Raw genomic sequence first — 18,607 nt, 5'->3', positions numbered from 1 at the left:
TACAATTCACACCTCTATGTCTTACACCTCTTTATTTATTATATACTTTTAATCTAACGGATGAGATTAGTTCCACTTTTAATCCAACGGTTTAAAATTATTAATCGTGTTTTTCCGTCGCACCCCCATCTTTCAGAAATCACACCTCTTAATTTTTGCATCTCTTTGTTGTACCTTTTGGTTTCAAAAATCACATCCATTCATTTTTACACCTTTTTATTTAACACCTCTATGTATTACACCTCTTTGTTGTACCTCCATGTTTCACATCTATTAATTTTTACACATTTACATTTCACACCTCTATATGTCTTACACCTCTTTATTTATTATATATAAACTTTTCTTGACTATATATAATAGCAAACCCACTTTTTTGTGTCAACTTTTAATCCAACGGATGAGATTAGTTCTACTTTTAATCCAACGGTTTAAAATTATTAATCGTGTCTTTCCGTCGCACCCCCATCTTTCAAAAATCACACCTCTTAATTTTTGCATCTCTTTGTTGTACCTTCTGGTTTCAAAAATCTCATCCATTAATTTTTACACCTTTTTATTTAACACCTCTTTGTATTACACCTCTTTGTTGTACCTACATGTTTCACATCTATTAATTTTTATACATTTACAATTCACACCTCTATGCCTTAAACCTCTTTATTTATTATATACTTTTAATCTAACTGATGAGATTAGTTCCCCTTTTAATCCAACGGTTTAAAATTATTAATCGTGTCATTTCGTCGCACTCCCATCTTTCAAAAATCACACCTCTTAATTTTTGCATCTCTTTGTTGTACCTTTTGGTTTCAAATATCACATCCATTAATTTTTACACATTTTTATTTAACACCTTTATGTATTACACCTCTTTGTTGTACTTCCATGTTTCACATCTATTAATTTTTACACCTTTACATTTCACACCTCTATGTCTTATACCTCTTTATTTAATATATATAAATTTTTCTTGACTACATAAACAAGTTTCGAAAAATTGTTTTCTGGGTACTAAATAAAACTAAAGAATTGTTATATTGAAGTGTTTTTTAACTAACAAACATCAATATCTAATTCAAGGTAATTTTATATATTTTCACTGCAAATGACCTATTAATGTTTCTTATATATGAGTGTACCTGGCTTTTTAATATTTTCGCTGCCGAGCTGTTAGTGTTTCTTCGGTTAGATTATTATTATTGTTAGTCGACACTACTAAGTTCATACATTAATCTTAGTTTTGTAAACTTGTAGTCTCTTATAAAATTTTAACCTTTTCCGGTTTTCCTATTAAGCGTGCCATATTTTTTGCATGGCTAATGTTTTTAATTCTCAGTGTGCAGATTTTATTTTTTGACTTTTCTTCTGAATGCTCGATTAAATCATCAAACGAAACGGATGATGTTGTTTTTTTGGCATTGCTTATGTTATGTTTGATTATAAGTGTTTCTTCGGTTAGATTATTAGTATATATAGTTACGGTGAACAAATATATGAGTGTACGTAGCCTTTTAATTTGTTAAGTTGGGAAAGAGTATAATATTCAAGCATATAAAGTTTATTGCAGGACAGTACTCCTATAAAGTCAAAAATATCAATAAAGTCTTCTTCGTCTAGAGTATGATCCGAGTCGTGGTCATTCAGCGACAGTAACTGGAAAAATCAAAACCAAGATACGAGAGGCATGATGATATGCAGTGATGCCTAGCGCTACAGATAAGCCAAAATTTGTTAACAAACATGGTATAATTTTTATTAACTTATTTAACTTGTTTAATTTTTTTAACAAACATGGTATAAATATAAAAATATTTTTATTTTATTTTTGTTATGTAGGATGTCCATTAGATATAAATGATCCAGGTTAGTTTCCATTTTTTGTAAATAAAGTTTTTTAAAATTTTAGTTAAATTTTAATTTTTTATATTTTCTGGGTATCAAACATTTTGATAATATATAGAAATATTCTAAATGAGCATGGAAATAGAGAGTGCTGAAGAAAAAGCCAGACATACTTGTGACAACACAAAATCAAATTCTAGAAAGCGTAAGCACGACCAAATGACAAATCAAGTTAGGAAAAAAAATCTTCTAAAGGTAACTTTTTTTGTTTTTGATGACTTTCTAATATGTATATACAATGCTTTAAAAACATAATGTATATCAGTCAAAAGGTGAGATATTATTATCATCTGTTTCACCACACCGACTTCGTTTTCAATGTCGTTGATTGAAGAACATGATGGTACCGATTCATAGACATAAGTGGGAAATCAATTTCTAATATATGGTGGTTCTGTACGTAATTACGCAAAACGAATAATGTCATTAGAGCTCACCACTACTGAACTAAAGTTTTCCATTAGAGCTCTACGCTTCGTCTCTCTCTCTCTCAATTTTCTTTCTGTAGATTTAGCAAATTTACTGGTTTGTTTTTTACGTTTTCATTATTACGGTTTCTCGCGCTAATTAATAAACAAATTGGTTATTTTAATGTAGGTAAAAAACCTGCATCATAAAAAAAAAATGAAACGGAATCAATTAATAAGGTGTGGGGATTGTGATGCGTTAGTATGGCCTAAGGAAAGTACTGCAAAGGATTGACAAACAAAAAGACCTCTATTTACAATATGTTGTAAACAAGGGCATGTCAAATTGCCTAACATTCAAGAACCTCCGCTTCTGTTAAAAAAGCTTCTCTCCGATCCATCTTTCCGAAGACACATGGGTGCTGACATTGATTATTCAATTTTAAATTCAGCAGGTCCTTTTTGTAAATGCATGGTGAAAATTATCATAGTATTAGGTCACTTCTACCATTGGATGGGCAACAACCTAAATTCTTACAGATGTATATATTTGATACCGCTAATGAGTTGAAAAATAGGTTATCTATATTTCCAGATGACAAAGAAATAGTAGATGAGCAAATTTTGTTAGCTCTAATAAACATGCTTGATGAAAATAATATTCTAGCCAAAACATTTAGAAAAGCTAGAGATCGTTATGAAAGCAGGAATGATGAGGAACTGAAAATCCATATGGTAGGAGATGATAAGAGGAAACGTCAATATGAATTACCATCAGCTAATGAAATAGCAGGTTTAGTTGTTGGTGGTTTCTCAGATGTTGGTGAACGTGATGTTTTATTACAACATAAAACAGGAAATTTGCAGAGAATTTTGGCTTCTCATCCTCTGTATATATCTTTAACATTATTATTGTCACTGAATCAATTTTTTATTTTAATATATACAACAAATATTTTATTTAACTAATTTGGTTTATTCATTTTAGTCACTATTTACGATTTTTATATTACACAAGTAACAAATTACTATAAAATTTTACTCAAAATATGAAATTAACAATGTTAGTTATTTCAAATTTTCACTTTTCCGTGCGGTAACGCATGGGCCGACATCCTAGTTATGATAATACTAAACTAGGACAATGAGTGAACCTCTTCATTCAGTTCCTTATTAAATATGGAAATAAAATTTATATACATTATTGTAAAATAAAAAAACCTAAACAGCTTTTATATAAACCAAACCGATATATATTTTCGTTTTAATTGTAAAATATAAACCCTAACCATCTTATTTGTAAATCCAAACGGACATATAGTTTCGTTATAATTGTAAAATCTAAACCCTAACCATCTCATTTGTAAATCCAAACCGACGTATAATTTCGTTCTAATTGTAAAATCTAAACTCTAACCACCTCATTTGTAAATCCAAACCGACATATAATTTCATTCTAATTGTAAAGTCTAAACTCTGATTCTTATTTGTAAACTCAAACCGATATATAACCACCTTTAATTAAAAAATCTAAACCAGATCAAAATTTAACTTTCCTTAATTAAAAGTATGCATAGTTTGTTTCCTTAATTTGTTTTGCTTTTTTATTTAATTTGATTTATTTTTTTAATAAAATATTAGATAAAAGATTCTGATTGGTTGATAAGAGAAGAAGTGAATACAAGTCTTCACCCCTAGAGGTGAACCTAAGTATTTTTCACTTAAACTATTCATGCTATATAAGTGATTATAACGAACAATTCCCACGAACAATGATTTCATGGTACAACTTTCTTCCGAGCACTCAGATCCACAACAGACACAGTCTTATATAATATGAGAAGGTTTTTCTCAACTTTTGCTAAGAAGATGACATTTGGCTTGTTATCTATCCGACACCTGTACACTTTTGTTGTTTGGACATAATTAACTAAGTTTATTTGTACTCTGGACCTAATTCACTAAAAGCCGATAAGACTAAAAAAAAAAAAACTTTAAACATTTCCTTCTTCCCTTCTTCAATTAGGCTCCTTCCGATCTTAACCCACCATTTATCAGTTTGTGGTTTTATCTTAAGAACAATCTGATTATAGGTTATTTTGAGATTATAAAAATATGTTTCAATCTTATGTATGATTCGCGGGCAAGTATAAAAAATTTTGGGCTTCAATCTTATAAATGATTCATAAGCAAGAAAGAATCTAAATTATGTTAGATTGTAGATGTTTACATGTTCTCAAAATTCTCTTATAAATTCATAAATTTTTGACTCAAAATTTGATTTTTGGGTTTCCATTCCTGGGTTTAGTTTCTGACATTTAATCTTATATAATCTAATGGTGGGATGTTTTATGAAGTAATTTGATAATTGCTTACTCATTTATTTTCCATTAGATCTTACCAATTCATTTTCCATAATATTAGAATTCAATCCATTTTTCTTAAAATTAAATTTCAGTCCCTAATTACTCTCATTTTAAGAGAATTTTTTCAGTCATTATTATTGAATTTCAGTCATTATGTTCCTATGAAGAATTATATTTTTTATATATCTTTCCAAATTTCAATAACTATTCTTGAATAATTTAAAATATTTTTTTGCAGGTTATCATGTTTATTGTTCGTATTAAAACTACATCAGAAAAAAATATAATGTGAGAATGTTTGACAAATTCACTTATTCATTAGAGTGTTTATGTATGTCTTTCCTAATCTCCATGGGTCGGTCCGACAATTTTGGATAACCTATGCTAATTTGTTTTTAAAAAACTATTTTCATTATCGTAAATAAAATTATAAGAATAGTAATATTATCATGTTTATTGTTCGTATTAAAACTACATCAGAAAAAAATATAATGTGAGAATGTTTGACAAATTCACTTATTCATTAGAGTGTTTATGTATGTCTTTCCTAATCTCCATGGGTGGGTCTGGCAATTTTGGATAACCTATGCCAATTTGAATTTAAAAAACCATTTTCATTATCGTAAATAAAATTATAAGAATAGTAATATAAAAAATTGTTTTCATAAGATATTTTCTAAGTTCATAAACCGAAATACGTTTCTTTTGCTTGCTCACATTTTTTTTTGTCTTTTCAATGTTTTCATGTTCATTTAAATATTTATACAAAAATAAAAATTATATTGCCTAATAACTCATTATTGTTTTAAAACACTTCGAACATAGAAATTTTTTTTATTAGAGTTTCATATTTATTTTTCTAAATTAAATCTTACTTCAATATTCATCAACAACTAGTTGAATTAATATTAATCAAATACTCATTCACCAACAATTCAAAAGACGAGATAGTTTTTTACATAAACCTAACAAAACTTTATCCGTAAATTGGATATATCTACATGAATAATATATGTTTTTCTTATATAAAACTTGATCTTATAATTTTTTTTCAAACTTATAAAAAATCTAATAAAAACTGATTTTTTTTTTTATTTTATTTTTTTCTACATAAAAGACAAAAAAAAACTTTTGGTCTGAAGTATGCTTCAAAACATTTGATGCCCTAATGCTTGGCTTCATTTGCTTATCCTATGGGCTAGGCCTAGGTCTAGGCCTTGAACCATTTTTTATATTTACTCTAGGGTTGTCGTGTTTGTTGGTTATGTTAATACTACTACATCATTTCGTTTCGATAGCAATTTGTAAACGCTGTATTTGCCGGTGCCATCTTAGAGGGGGCACATACAATAGCATTTTTTTCCTTTGCTATTATTTGTCTCTCTATAATAGTGCATTATTATCGTTATATTAAGATTATTAGTAGCATTTTTAATTTGCTATATTATAATTAATATATGAGTTGCATTTTTCTATACTAATTAATTGTACTTTTATAGTTTTGAGTAGTATATGCTAACTGTATATTGGTATCATATATTTTTAGGAATCTTAGTATCAAATAGCTTTAGAATTAATCATCTTAAAAGAGCAAAAATAATTTCCATAACATTTTCCACTTGCACATATAATAATAGTTTACTTTCTAAGAAACTTTATTATTATGACATTTGATATTATAATATTCTGCGGTTTGTCTTCTAAGTAGTTACGACAAAATAAGTATTTGTTTTATTCAATTGCATTTATGTTAAAGCTAAATAGACAGATGTAAAAATTCATTTCGGCAATGGAACAAAACTATTGTTTTCTTTACTCAACCAAAACTTAGAGTAATTTTTTATAACTTTATTTACTTGGATTCATTTTCATTATTAAAATTTTGTAAAAACTATTTTAATTTGTATTAGAATGTGTAAAAAATAAATTATATTGAGGGATGTGATTGCATTTTTTACCTCACCAAAAATTAGCTGGTAAAATATATTTATTAAGTTCATTGTTGTTTACCTAAATTTCATATTTAGATTGTATTCATGTAAGTTATATTCCAAAATTACATGTTTTTGTAGATGTGGTAATATAAATTATACAAACGCAAGCGTGAAAAAAAAAATGGTGAATGCTTAATATGTCTTGAAAATCTAAAGGGAGAAAAAACCATAAACACACTACTATGTAATTAAAAATTTCTCCACATGTTGAAATACTCTAAAACTCTATATAAAAGGAAAATTCGAGTAAAACCAAACACAAAAACCCAAATTTTTTTTGAAATAATCAGTATATTTTTAAAATCACTAAAATAACAATTGTTGAGTAAACATATAAAATAACTAATAATATCAACATTACTAAAATTCAAAAACAATGTAAGTTAAATCCGTGCGTAGCACGGGATGACTTCTAGTTTACATATACGACATACCTAAAATTGACATGTTCTCCATGTAACATACAATACCACAATGAAAGAGCCTGCGTGCGATACTCTAGACCTCCGATAAGGTTTGCACCTTTAATCTGTAAAAATTGTAAAAATTAAATCCAATATAGATGATTTCTACTTTAAATCTTTCTTTTCTAAAAATTGATCATTTTTCATATATTAAATAAGAGATTTTACGATTTTTTGTTTTTTAAATAATAACCATTTTTACAACCAAGTGTTACTTTGAGTCGAAGTTTATGAGTTACAGTACATCTTAAGTAAACCTTCGAATAAAAATTTAGTCGCTTGATGTTGTACACTCATATTTCTTTTGGAAAAAAGTTAACAGATTTAGACTTAACACATATTTCTTGATATCTTCCTCCAAACCCGCCTGTCGTGTGAGATAATATCTCTCTGTTTCAAAACCTTATACAGAAACATACAACAAAAAAAAGGCGAAAGAACATACATATATACACTACTAGTTTCACGTAATTAGAATCCATACTCACTAATACATATAGACTTGATATTTCCCTTATTGATAATATACATAGAACTAAAATACCACAACTAGAAAACCTATAGATTTCTCTAGAGCCCCATAGATTTTAGTGGCTTGAGCAAGAAACGAAACTGGTCATTAGGATTCAAAAGAGCACAAAAATCTTTCTCTTCTTCTTCTTCTTCGTCTTCTTCAATTCTCGATCCATTTTTCATGAGATAGACAATAGAATCAACTGAACTCTTGAAACCCTCTAAACCAGTCTTATTAATGTTATATTCTTCATCACCTAACACATTCCATACTTCTTCATCGTGTGTTTCTTCAGTTTTTACCACCGGTGGTCTACTCAGGAACTGTCTGAACCAGTTAACGGATTTTTTAGGGTACCGTTTGAGATTTTGGTAGTCAACATAGTACAGACCAAATCTGGTTGAGTATCCAAACTCCCACTCGAAGTTGTCTAGTAAAGACCACACGTAATATCCTCTGACGTCACACCCATCATCTCTGTTCCAAAACAGTTAAAAATTTGAATTAATTTGGTGAAAATGATTATGGAGAGATCTTTGAAAAAGAAAAAAAAAATTCTGTAGGTTATTAGCACATGAAAAATGCGTACTGCAAAAATTTTGGATGAAATTTTATCGAATCTGTACTTTTCAATTAATTAAAAAATAATATAAATTAATTAAAAAATAATATAAATAAATTAAAAAATAATATAAATAAATTAAAAATAATATAAAGAAAATTCATTATCTAAAACTTCCAATATAATACTAGTGAAAAGAATATAGTTAATATGTTTAAAGACATAAATATTTTTAGTAGTAAACTTAATATAACTTCTTGCCACATCTCCTATATATTAATAGAGAAGCATTCTCAAAAAAATGTTAATGTGTCGTCACTAGAGAGCTCGAGACACCATTGAATTTATTGCCCTCATTTTTATGGATATTTACACATAGTTGCTATTAAATGATTAATGAATATTCCTTTTCAATTAATTAAAAAATCAAACATTTCAATTTTTAAATATATTTTAATCATTTTTATAAAAAAATAATTACTATAATATTATTAGATCTAAAACATTTTCAAACTCCGAATTTATTCACCTATTAAAAAAAACTGATTACTATTCATATATTTAAATTTTCCAAAATAAAATTATCAAGGAAATTGACTTATTTAATACCATTGATATAATATTCCATTGGTGAAACATATTCTTACACAAAAAAAAGTTAAACAAAATAAAAATCTTGCATAGATTGAAGAAAGATCAGATTATATATTTAGTTGATACATAGTAGTTTGATCTAAATATATTCTCACCGATTATATATTTAGTTTTTATCCAAACAAATTTTAGATTCTCGAAAATAATTTTACTCATAACACTAATTTTATGTACATAGATTTATCCCGTACATAGTGCGGGTTGTTACCTAGTCATACTTATAATATGTATATGTAACCTGTGGACTGGAGTTTACATTATAGCTTTGTGAAGTTGTTTAAGATGATCCTCATGGTAGCTTATCCTAAATGTATCATTGAGAATATCTTCCCGTGATTTTGAACCATCATCGTAGTCATTAACTCCTGCAAAGTTATTTAGCAACGAAAAAACTTAGTCAAGAAAAAATAATTATTCAGTTTCACTAAGAAAAAGGTAAAATAATTATTCTATTTTTTTTGTTCTCACCATTCTCTTTTATATAGATGATAGGGTTATTATATTTATCTTTGATGTAGTTAAGAAGTCTTCGTAAACCTTCTGGGTACGAGTGTATTATGCCTCGCTCTTCCTGTTTGAAACAAAGGAAAATAAACGTTCTTAAAATGTTTATGGATAGTTTTTTTTTTTTTTTTTTTCAAAAAATGTGGGTTATAAATAATTAAACGTTACATACCCCTGGTCCGATTTGGTGGTTACTGTGATTTGTTACTGCTCGCAAGTAATGCATATAAGAACAATAAAGAAAAATAGTTTAGTTTACTAGTTTCACCTTAATTAAATCATACAAGAACAATAATTTTGGGGATTTTACAAGTTAGCATCCTTACCTCTCTTCTCATAATGATGATCAGTTCTGAATCGGGTCCGACCAGGATCAATGCGAGGAAGATGAGCGGTGAAGCGTGCGCTATAATAATTTACTCCGATGAAATCTGAAGAATTTATTAACATCTTTGATTCCTCTGGTGTGAAAGAAGGGAGTTTATCCCCAACATACTTTTTCATTATTTCTGGATAATCTCCGTAAATCACCGGATGTAAATGCCTAACAGAAGTACATTTAGAATATATATGACCCGAAAATATATAATTTTCTACGTTATTTCGAAAGTATAACTTACCAATCTACTTCTACGGCAAGGCCTCGTTTAACAGCTTTTTTGTCAGTAAAAGAAGTGGAGTCGGAAGGCTCAAGCCACCAAGGCGATAGCACTATCCCAATCTTATCATCTTGTAAAGTCTGTCCCATGAGACAATTTATTTATTTCTTAATAAACTATATCATCAAAATATTTATAGTAATACGACCGTTGTGTAATGCAGATTCAAATTCAATAATGAATGTGTATAAGTGTGTTATAAATGATAGAAAAGAATCTATATATAAAATATATACCTTGTTACAATTTCGGAACTCTTGTACTGCTGCAGCATGGGAAAGAAGAAGGTGATGTGATACAATGTAAGGCTCAACAGCTGAGTCACCGGCTTGACACCGGCTATTCACCCATTTTGAGCACCTTCCAACCGCTTTGTTGCCTGATTCATAGCCCGCAACACTTATGACATAAGGTTCGTTGATAGTTGTCCACATCTTAACTTTGTCTCCGAAATTTTCAAAACAAACTCTTGCGAAATTTCGAAAATCATCTCTAAATTATCGAATAAAAAGAAGTGTTAGTCATAATATTTTGTAAACAACTAAAATAGGTAAGTTAATATGTCTTTGAATATTTTGTTTAGTTAGCTTACATTATTTGAGGGCTTAAAAAACCACCATACTCGTCCTCAAGAGCTTGAGGATGGTCCCAATGATAGAGAGTCACTGAAGGTTGAATGCCTACATAATTTTGCCCACCAAAAACCGTATAACATATATAAAATCATCCATACCTACTCAGTAGTTGATTTTGACTAGAGGGGTTTAGTTTTATTAATATATATTAACTGAGTGAGACATACCACTAGCAATAAGCTCGTCTATAAGAGCCCTGTAGAATTGTATACCTTCTTTGTTTACTCCATCTTTTACCTTTCCACCTTTATATCAAAAGTATAACATTTGATATACTTGGATTTGGATAAATACATTTTTGAGAAAAACAAGAATGTAATACTACTACACTTACTAGGTATTAGTCTGGCCCACGAAATCGAAAATCTAAAAGCGTCCATGTTTAACTCTTTCATCAGTTTGATGTCATCCTGATTTAATGATTTTTTGGTCATTTAAACAATTAGGTAAATAAAACTAAGGATCCACAGTAACATACATAATTTGTAATACCTTATAACGATGATAAAAATCGGCGGCCACATCTCCATTATGCATATTGGTTCTTTCTGCACTTTTAAATAACTCACCTATTATAAATCTGTTATTCACTATTATATATATATATATATATATATATATAATTAGTGAAGATTACATAAATATTTTTAATACAAAAAGACCTGGAAATGTGTGGCTAAAGTAATCCCAAATAGTTGGCGATTTTCCACCTTCACTTGTTGCACCTTCACTCTATATAATGGATAAATTGACTAGCTAAATTTAATATGCAGACAAAACTAGAAACAATTTTATAGGTTTTATTATAATTTTATAAGCTATATAAGGTGAAACTAAGCTATATAAGGTGAAACTAACTTATTATCATTTGAAAGCCCTTATCAAAAAAAAAAAATAATAACAATAAAAAATAAAGAACTTCTTATCACATATTAATTATTATATTTTTCTTCTTTTTTAAGAAAACCTTCACTTTTTCTTTTTTTTACCTTAAAAGAAAATAAAAAAGACTTCACTTATATCACTTTGTTGGAGCCACCCTATAATCCACAATATCTAAGACTATGAAACTACATGAGTCAGCTCCTCCTCCCAAACAAGAACAAAACTAATGTCCAAGATTTAATCTATTTTAGAAGAACCATTAAAACACTACTAGTACAAGGATGATTTGTTTTTTTTTTTTTTTTGAATATTCAGACATCGAAGGAATTATAATTATATACGGTTTAAATGATCTCATATTATTCTTCAACTACTCACAACAAGAATATGAGATGAGCAAAACATTAAAACTTTGGAAATGGACCGATTACTGATTTCATGTTACCAACTTTTTCGTTAATGCATGTTATAGTTGTCATCTTAAAATACCTGAAAGGCTGATATAGCAGTTCCAAAAATAAAATCATCAGGAAAACTACTTCTATCTAGTACTCGAGATTCTTGAGGAACACAAGTAATCTTCTGTGTAAGCCATGAGATTATCAAAAGAAGGATGAAAAATTGCACCTTCATCTTTTCTTTTGGTTCTTGAATTCAAAGATGTTTGTATATTTTCTTTCAAAGTGAAAAAGAGTTGGAATTTATAGACGTTACAAACAATGTGCTTCTTTTTTTCTCCAGCCAAAAGACAACAAACAAAAAGACGACAACAATAAACAAACAGACAATGCACTTTTCTACTAATAGATATAGAACTAAGTCTCGTGACTTGACTTTGATCTATGTAGAAATGCATATATATCCTTGTGATCAAAAATATTTTTGCATGTAAAACTCTTTATAACGCTTACAACTCGCACCTTCAAAATACCGAGTTTATAGAGAAATCGTGATCAATGATTAAACGTTTATTACTATCCAATTTTTTTTTGTTGAATATTTTCAGTTGTAAATTGTTTCACTAGATTTAATTACTGAATTTTATTTTGTCAAATATTAGATTAAATATTAGATTTCATTTATTAAATTTACTTAGTTAACAAGCGATATAATTGCTTCCTTGAGTTATCGGTATTAAGTAGCGACATCAGACTAAAATAAGAAAAATATGTAAGAATTATAAACAATTTTTTTGAAGAATTTATTCCCAGTAAAAAAACTGATAATAAGATGATTAAAATTTTATTATAAGAATTATAAAAAATTCTTGTTTGGACTATGCGTTGAATGAGTGGAGCGGATAACCAGAATGTTGTTTTTTTTACCGACTGCTTCGACTTGGCGAAGATGGTGTCCTCACCTTTAGAGTGGCCAGCGTTCACTTTTTATTTGGAGGAAATTCAGAAAGATAAAGAAGAATTCACGTCTTTTTGTTAATCTTAATTCCTCGCTCGCAAAATGGTAAAGCAGATAATCTCGCACGACAAGCTCGTTTTGAAGCGCATTTTATTACCTATATAAACGATGTTTCGTCTCATTGGTTCTAAGCCGATCTTGTATGCTGTTGACCAAAAAAAATAAATATCAGGAAAATAGCAAAAAATATAGATTAGTAACGTGTGCTATTGTCGTTGTTATATCACCATCCTAGAATATGCATAGTATATGCTGCTAGACCAAAATAAAAATGTATATATTAGGAAATTCAAATTATATTCCAACAGAACTGTAATAAACTTCAAATATAATTTAGATAAATTGCATTTTAACATAAATAAATAAATCGAAATCACACAATCAAATCCCTACATCAAAACATCTTCAAAGCAAAAAAAAAAACAAGTGGAAATTAAGAGGAAAAATTATGTTATATTTTAGCATACCCAACATCACATAATAACACAAAAATATATAAGAAAATCTAAAAATGCTTTGAACATCTCTAATTACCTTCTCATATCTTTTTGTAATGAAAAGAAAAAAAGTGGAACGTGAAAACCCCACCAATTAAGATACATTTCCTTCATATGTCACTTTTTCGGAAATTTTGGAGTCAGTTTCCCTAAAACTTCTTGCAATGGTGTTCCGGAGTCCACTTATTAACAACCCAAATCTAGGGAAAATGGCATATTTCAACATGTATAGTTTTTGTCGTGTCTTTTTGTACACCAACTTGGGTAATGTGTATATATTTTTCTAATTTCTTTTTAACTATTTAGAAGTTGGGAAGTTATTAAATTGTAGGAGATTTGAATAAGACTTATCTGCATGTTGGCCGGAAATTAGAGTCTTACCGTTCGACAAATATAAGAAAGGATGGTATATACTGTTTTGGATCGGATTTTGTACTAATTTACAAAAAAAAAAAAAGGTTTCTGTTTCCCCAAGAAACGATAATTAAGATTTTCAAACTTTTTTTCGAGAACATATAGATTAAGGATATTGTTTGAGCTCCATTGTAACGCCCGCGAACTAATTTGTGTATTTTTGGTGTGGGTGTCGATCGACACCCTTGGTGGCATCGATCGACACCATGTTTTCCGGTTTGGTCGGGTTTGATTTAATTACCGAATTGGTTCGGTTTGGTTTGATTTAAAACCCTAATCGTGTGTAAAAGGGGAAAAACGACCCTAGGTCGTATTATTTGTGGTTCTCGCCGTTTTTGAGAGGAAAAGAAAGAGAGAAAAGAGAGAAAAACTTTTCTGGGATTTCTGGGCTTGTTCTTGGTGATTTTGGAGAGATCTGAGGCTGTAGGAGTGTTAGCTGTTGCTGGAATCGAAGGGGAAGCTTCTGGAGGTGTTGTTTTCCACGTTTCTCAATCCAAACTTCTTGTTCTTGAGGTGAGTGCTTGACCATGGTTGATCTAAGCATGAGATCTCCCTTGTTTTGTGTGATTCCTTGTTATTTGTGGTGTTTGCTTGCTTGGGTACATTGTATTTGTGATTTCTAGTGAATTCCGAGATGATTAGACGTGTTTGGAGTCGAATCTGTGTTGATTGAGATCGGAGTTCGTCGCTGAGTTTCGCGCAGATCGTGACTGCAGAAGAGGCGTCGATCGATACCACTTTTGTGGAGCATCGATCGGCACCGTCTCGAGTAGCATCGATCGTCACCATTCCGGCATCGGTCGACACCAGTTCCTGTAGCATCGGTCGACACCGATTGAGCATCGGTCGACACTAGTACCTGCCGAGTCTTATTTTCCTGGTTTGATATGTTGATTGTGTTGTTGTTGTTTGTTGACTTGGGAGTCTCATATGCTTGTGTGTATAACCCAGTAGATGGGAGGACGGCCTCACTAAGTATTTATGATAATACTTACGCATCTCAATTGTTGTTTGTGATGTGCAGGTAAAGGCAAAGTGCAAATTGATTGTGGTCTAGCTGTTGTTAGGTTGCTAGATTAGGTCAAAGGAACATTGTAGGATGTTAGTGGTTGGTTATCTCTTTATTTGATTGATGTTATTGGTTATTGGATTTGAATGTTGGAATTCTTTTGGTTTAATGGAATTTGTTTTATTTGATTATCCGCGGTTATTGAATGATGATAGGATGTAGTGGGTATGGGACCACTAGTAAATTAAGGTATTAAAAAAAAAAAAAAAACGGGAAGGGTTGTTTCAATTTGGTATCAGAGCCCTTACGGTTCTAGGTCTAGGGTTCATTGTGCTTTTGCTGTTGATGTTTAGGATTACATGCTATAATTGATTGTGTGATTGGCAATTGTGTGTGGCATGAAGTCCTAGAACATCCTCTTCGAGCCTGATTGTGATTCCACGGTGAGTTGTGTTTCTTGTGTATTAGAATTATTGTTTGCTTAGCCTTCTGTTCTTGGATGATACAGATGGTTAGGGGTGAGGATGCTGTTGGTCGCGGTCGTGGTCGTGGGCGTGGTCGTGGTCGTGGTCAGGGACGAGGTCAGGTTCCTGAGGCCAGTGTGAGTGTGACCCAGAGCATGGCCAGTGAGGAGGTGGCGGAGTCACAGGTTCATCCTAGTGTGTCTGGAGACCAGGCTGGTTTGGGTGACGGCAGGGCGGATGGGCCCGGTGTCGGTCACGGTGTTGCCCCGGGTGTGGGGGTTGCAGCGGGAGGTGCTCCAGGCAGGGAGGATGTCTTGATGGACTTGCTAGCTCAGGTAGCTCAGGCTTTGCAGCGACTTCCAGAAGTTGTGCCGCCAGTGGTTGGTGGGCAGGATCCAGTAGTGCCGCCAGTGGGTGGTGGACAGGTTCCAGTGGTGCAGCCTGCAGCGGGTTTGCAGGCAGGTGTGCAGCCGGGGGCCGAGGTAGTGGATGCTCAGTACGTTCGGATGATGGAGCAGCTGCGGCATGTGGGAGCAGGGTATTTCTCAGGAAGTACCGATCCGAGTGTAGCGGATGAGTGGAGAGAGCGGATGGAGGATATTTTCCTTTCGCTTAGGTGTCCCGACCGGTACAGGGTGGATCTGGCAGTGTTTTACTTGTCCGGAGATGCACGTGTGTGGTGGAGGTCGGTGACAGCACGGAGGGTGCAGAGGGGTATGTCTTGGGGAGATTTTGTGGGGGAGTTTAACTCCAAGTATTTTCCTCAGGAGGCTCTTGATCGTATGGAGGCACGGTTCTTGGGTCTGACTCAGGGGAACCGTACAGTGCGGGAGCTGGATGCAGAGTTCAGTCGGCTTGTAGGGTATGCAGGCAGGGCATGGGAGCCAGAGGCGGCTCAGGTGCGGAGGTTTTTGTTGGCTCTGCGGGATGATTTGAGGACTCGGTGTAGAGTGAGGAGTTATGCTACGAGAGCGGAGTTGGTTGAGGTTGCAGCTGGGATAGAGGATGATTTGAGGTCACAGGTGGTTGTGGTCGGTTCTTCAGTGCAGCCACAACAGTCTCAGCAGTCTCAGCCGTCTTCTGTTCCTAGCAAGGGCGGCAAGCCTGCGCAAGGGCAGAAGCGGAAGTTTGATGCTATGCAGAGGTCGAGGCACGGGGGTGCGAGATGCTTTGGGTGTGGTAGTAGGGACCACAAGGTGACTAGCTGTCCACAGAGAGGTGAGCAGCGGGCAGTGACAGAGCAGCGGGCGGTGACAGAGCCGCGGACCGATACTCGAGTGTGTTACTACTGCAGAGAGACGGGGCATATCAAGCCTCGTTGTCCCAAGTTGCAGCAGAGGGCAGTAGCAGTGTTGCAGGCTGGAGCTCAGCCAGGGGTGCAGCAGGGTGTGCAGCACGGTGTGCAACCGGTGGGTTGGATTGAGCCGACGACTCAGGTGTACTCGACCCAGGAGCCCGGTGGCACTAGTGCAGGAGCGATCACAGGTATAACTTCTGAGATTCGAACTTAGTCAATTCAATAGTTCAGATTATATTTGTTTTTGCTTGTGGTCAAGTGTTAGGTTCTCAACACATGAGATTTGTGTAGGGACCTTGTTGGTGGGCGGGTTTAAGTCCCATGTTATGTTTGATTCTGGAGCTTCTCATAGCTTCATTACTCCGGAGTGTGCCGTGAGTGCGGGGATCAGAGGGGATTCTGGAGAGCGTTCAGGAGTTGTCAGAGTTGCTGGAGGCAAGTTTCTGAGGGTTATTGGACGAGCTGGAGGAGTTGATATTCAGATCGCAGGAGAGTCGTGGCCAGCGGATTTGCTTATCAGTCCAGTGGAGTTGTATGACGTCATTCTTGGTATGGATTGGTTGCATCGGTATAAGGTGCATTTGGATTGCTATCGGGGTAGAGTGGAGTTTGAGCGTCCAGGAGGGAAGTTGGTTTTTCAGGGTATTAGACCGACTTCGGGGAGTCTCGTGATCTCAGCCGTTGAGGCAGGGAAGATGATCGAGAAGGGCCGTGAGGCTTATCTGGTTACTATATCTATGCCAGAGTCAGTGGGGAAGTCTACGGTTAGCGGTATTCCGGTTGTGGAGGACTTTGAGGATGTGTTCCAGTCATTGCAGGGATTACCACCATCTCGGTCGGATCCTTTTACCATTGAGCTGGAACCGGGGACGATGCCGTTATCCAAGGCTCCTTACAGGATGGCTCCAGCAGAGATGGCAGAGCTGAAGAAGCAGCTGGAGGATTTGTTGGGCAAGGGTTTTATCCGACCTAGTTGTTCACCGTGGGGAGCTCCGGTGTTGTTTGTTAAGAAGAAGGATGGGAGTTTTCGGTTGTGTATTGACTACCGGGGTTTGAACCGAGTTACTGTGAAGAACAAGTACCCTCTCCCGAGGATTGATGAGTTGTTGGATCAGTTGAGGGGTGCTACTTGGTTCTCCAAGATCGACTTGGCTTCAGGTTATCATCAGATCCCTATTCATGAGACAGATGTGAGGAAGACAGCCTTCAGGACGAGATATGGGCACTATGAGTTTGTGGTGATGCCATTTGGGTTGACAAACGCGCCAGCTGCGTTTATGAGATTGATGAACAGCGTGTTCCAGGAGTTTCTGGACGTGTCAGTCATCATTTTCATCGACGACATTCTGGTATATTCTAAGAGTCCTGAGGAGCATGCAGTACATCTGAGAGCAGTGTTGGAGAAGCTGCGGGAGCAGAAGTTGTTTGCTAAGCTGAGTAAGTGCAGTTTCTGGCAGCGTGAGATGGGGTTCTTGGGTCATATTGTTTCAGCTGAGGGAGTTTCAGTGGATCCAGAGAAGATTCAGTCCATCAGGGAGTGGCCGAGGCCGCAGAGTGCCACTGAGATTCGGAGTTTCCTGGGGTTAGCAGGTTACTACAGGAGGTTTGTTCGGGGTTTTGCGAGTATTGCTCAGCCGATGACTAAGCTTACAGGGAAGGATGTCCCGTTTGTGTGGTCACCAGAGTGTGAGGCAAGTTTTGCAAGTCTCAAGCAGATGTTGACTACCACGCCGGTGTTAGCATTGCCTGAGCAGGACGAGCCTTATGTTGTGTATACAGATGCTTCTAGAGTGGGGTTGGGTTGTGTACTTATGCAGCAGGGGAAGGTTATAGCTTATGCTTCACGGCAGTTGCGGAAGCATGAAGCTAATTACCCTACTCATGATTTGGAGATGGCAGCAGTGATCTTTGCTCTTAAGATTTGGAGATCCTATCTGTATGGTGGGAAGGTACAGGTATTT

The 18,607-nt window shown here is 33.8% G+C and overlaps 1 protein-coding gene across 4 annotated transcripts; it reads right to left on the bottom strand.

Annotated features, from left to right (window-relative positions):
• Positions 1-7,459: 7,459 nt before the first annotated feature.
• Positions 7,460-12,380, bottom strand: LOC104787471 (beta-glucosidase 29). 4 transcript variants are annotated; one of them, XM_010513060.3, is made up of 13 exons: positions 12,039-12,380; positions 11,327-11,396; positions 11,157-11,212; positions 10,999-11,074; positions 10,832-10,909; positions 10,622-10,709; positions 10,266-10,521; positions 9,991-10,109; positions 9,697-9,914; positions 9,543-9,577; positions 9,335-9,437; positions 9,123-9,231; positions 7,460-8,127 (listed from the first exon to the last, which is right to left on the bottom strand). In XM_010513060.3, exons 1-13 carry the CDS (start codon positions 12,180-12,182, stop codon positions 7,707-7,709), a joined length of 1,773 nt encoding a protein of 590 aa, XP_010511362.1. In that variant the 5' UTR covers positions 12,183-12,380; the 3' UTR covers positions 7,460-7,706. The 4 variants fall into 4 exon arrangements, 3 of the variants coding, with proteins under 3 accessions (XP_010511362.1, XP_087306794.1, XP_087306795.1); XM_087450668.1 differs by having other exon boundaries at positions 12,177-12,375; XR_015557452.1 differs by lacking the exon at positions 9,543-9,577 and having other exon boundaries at positions 7,510-8,127; positions 12,039-12,284.
• Between the last annotated feature and the right edge of the window lie 6,227 nt (positions 12,381-18,607).

Source organism: Camelina sativa, chromosome 5, assembly GCF_030686135.1.
Source record: "Camelina sativa cultivar CO46 ecotype springtype chromosome 5, ASM3068613v1".
NCBI lineage: Eukaryota > Viridiplantae > Streptophyta > Magnoliopsida > Brassicales > Brassicaceae > Camelina > Camelina sativa.
Note: the sequence above shows the minus strand (reverse complement) of the source record. Positions and strands in the feature narration are given on the sequence as shown.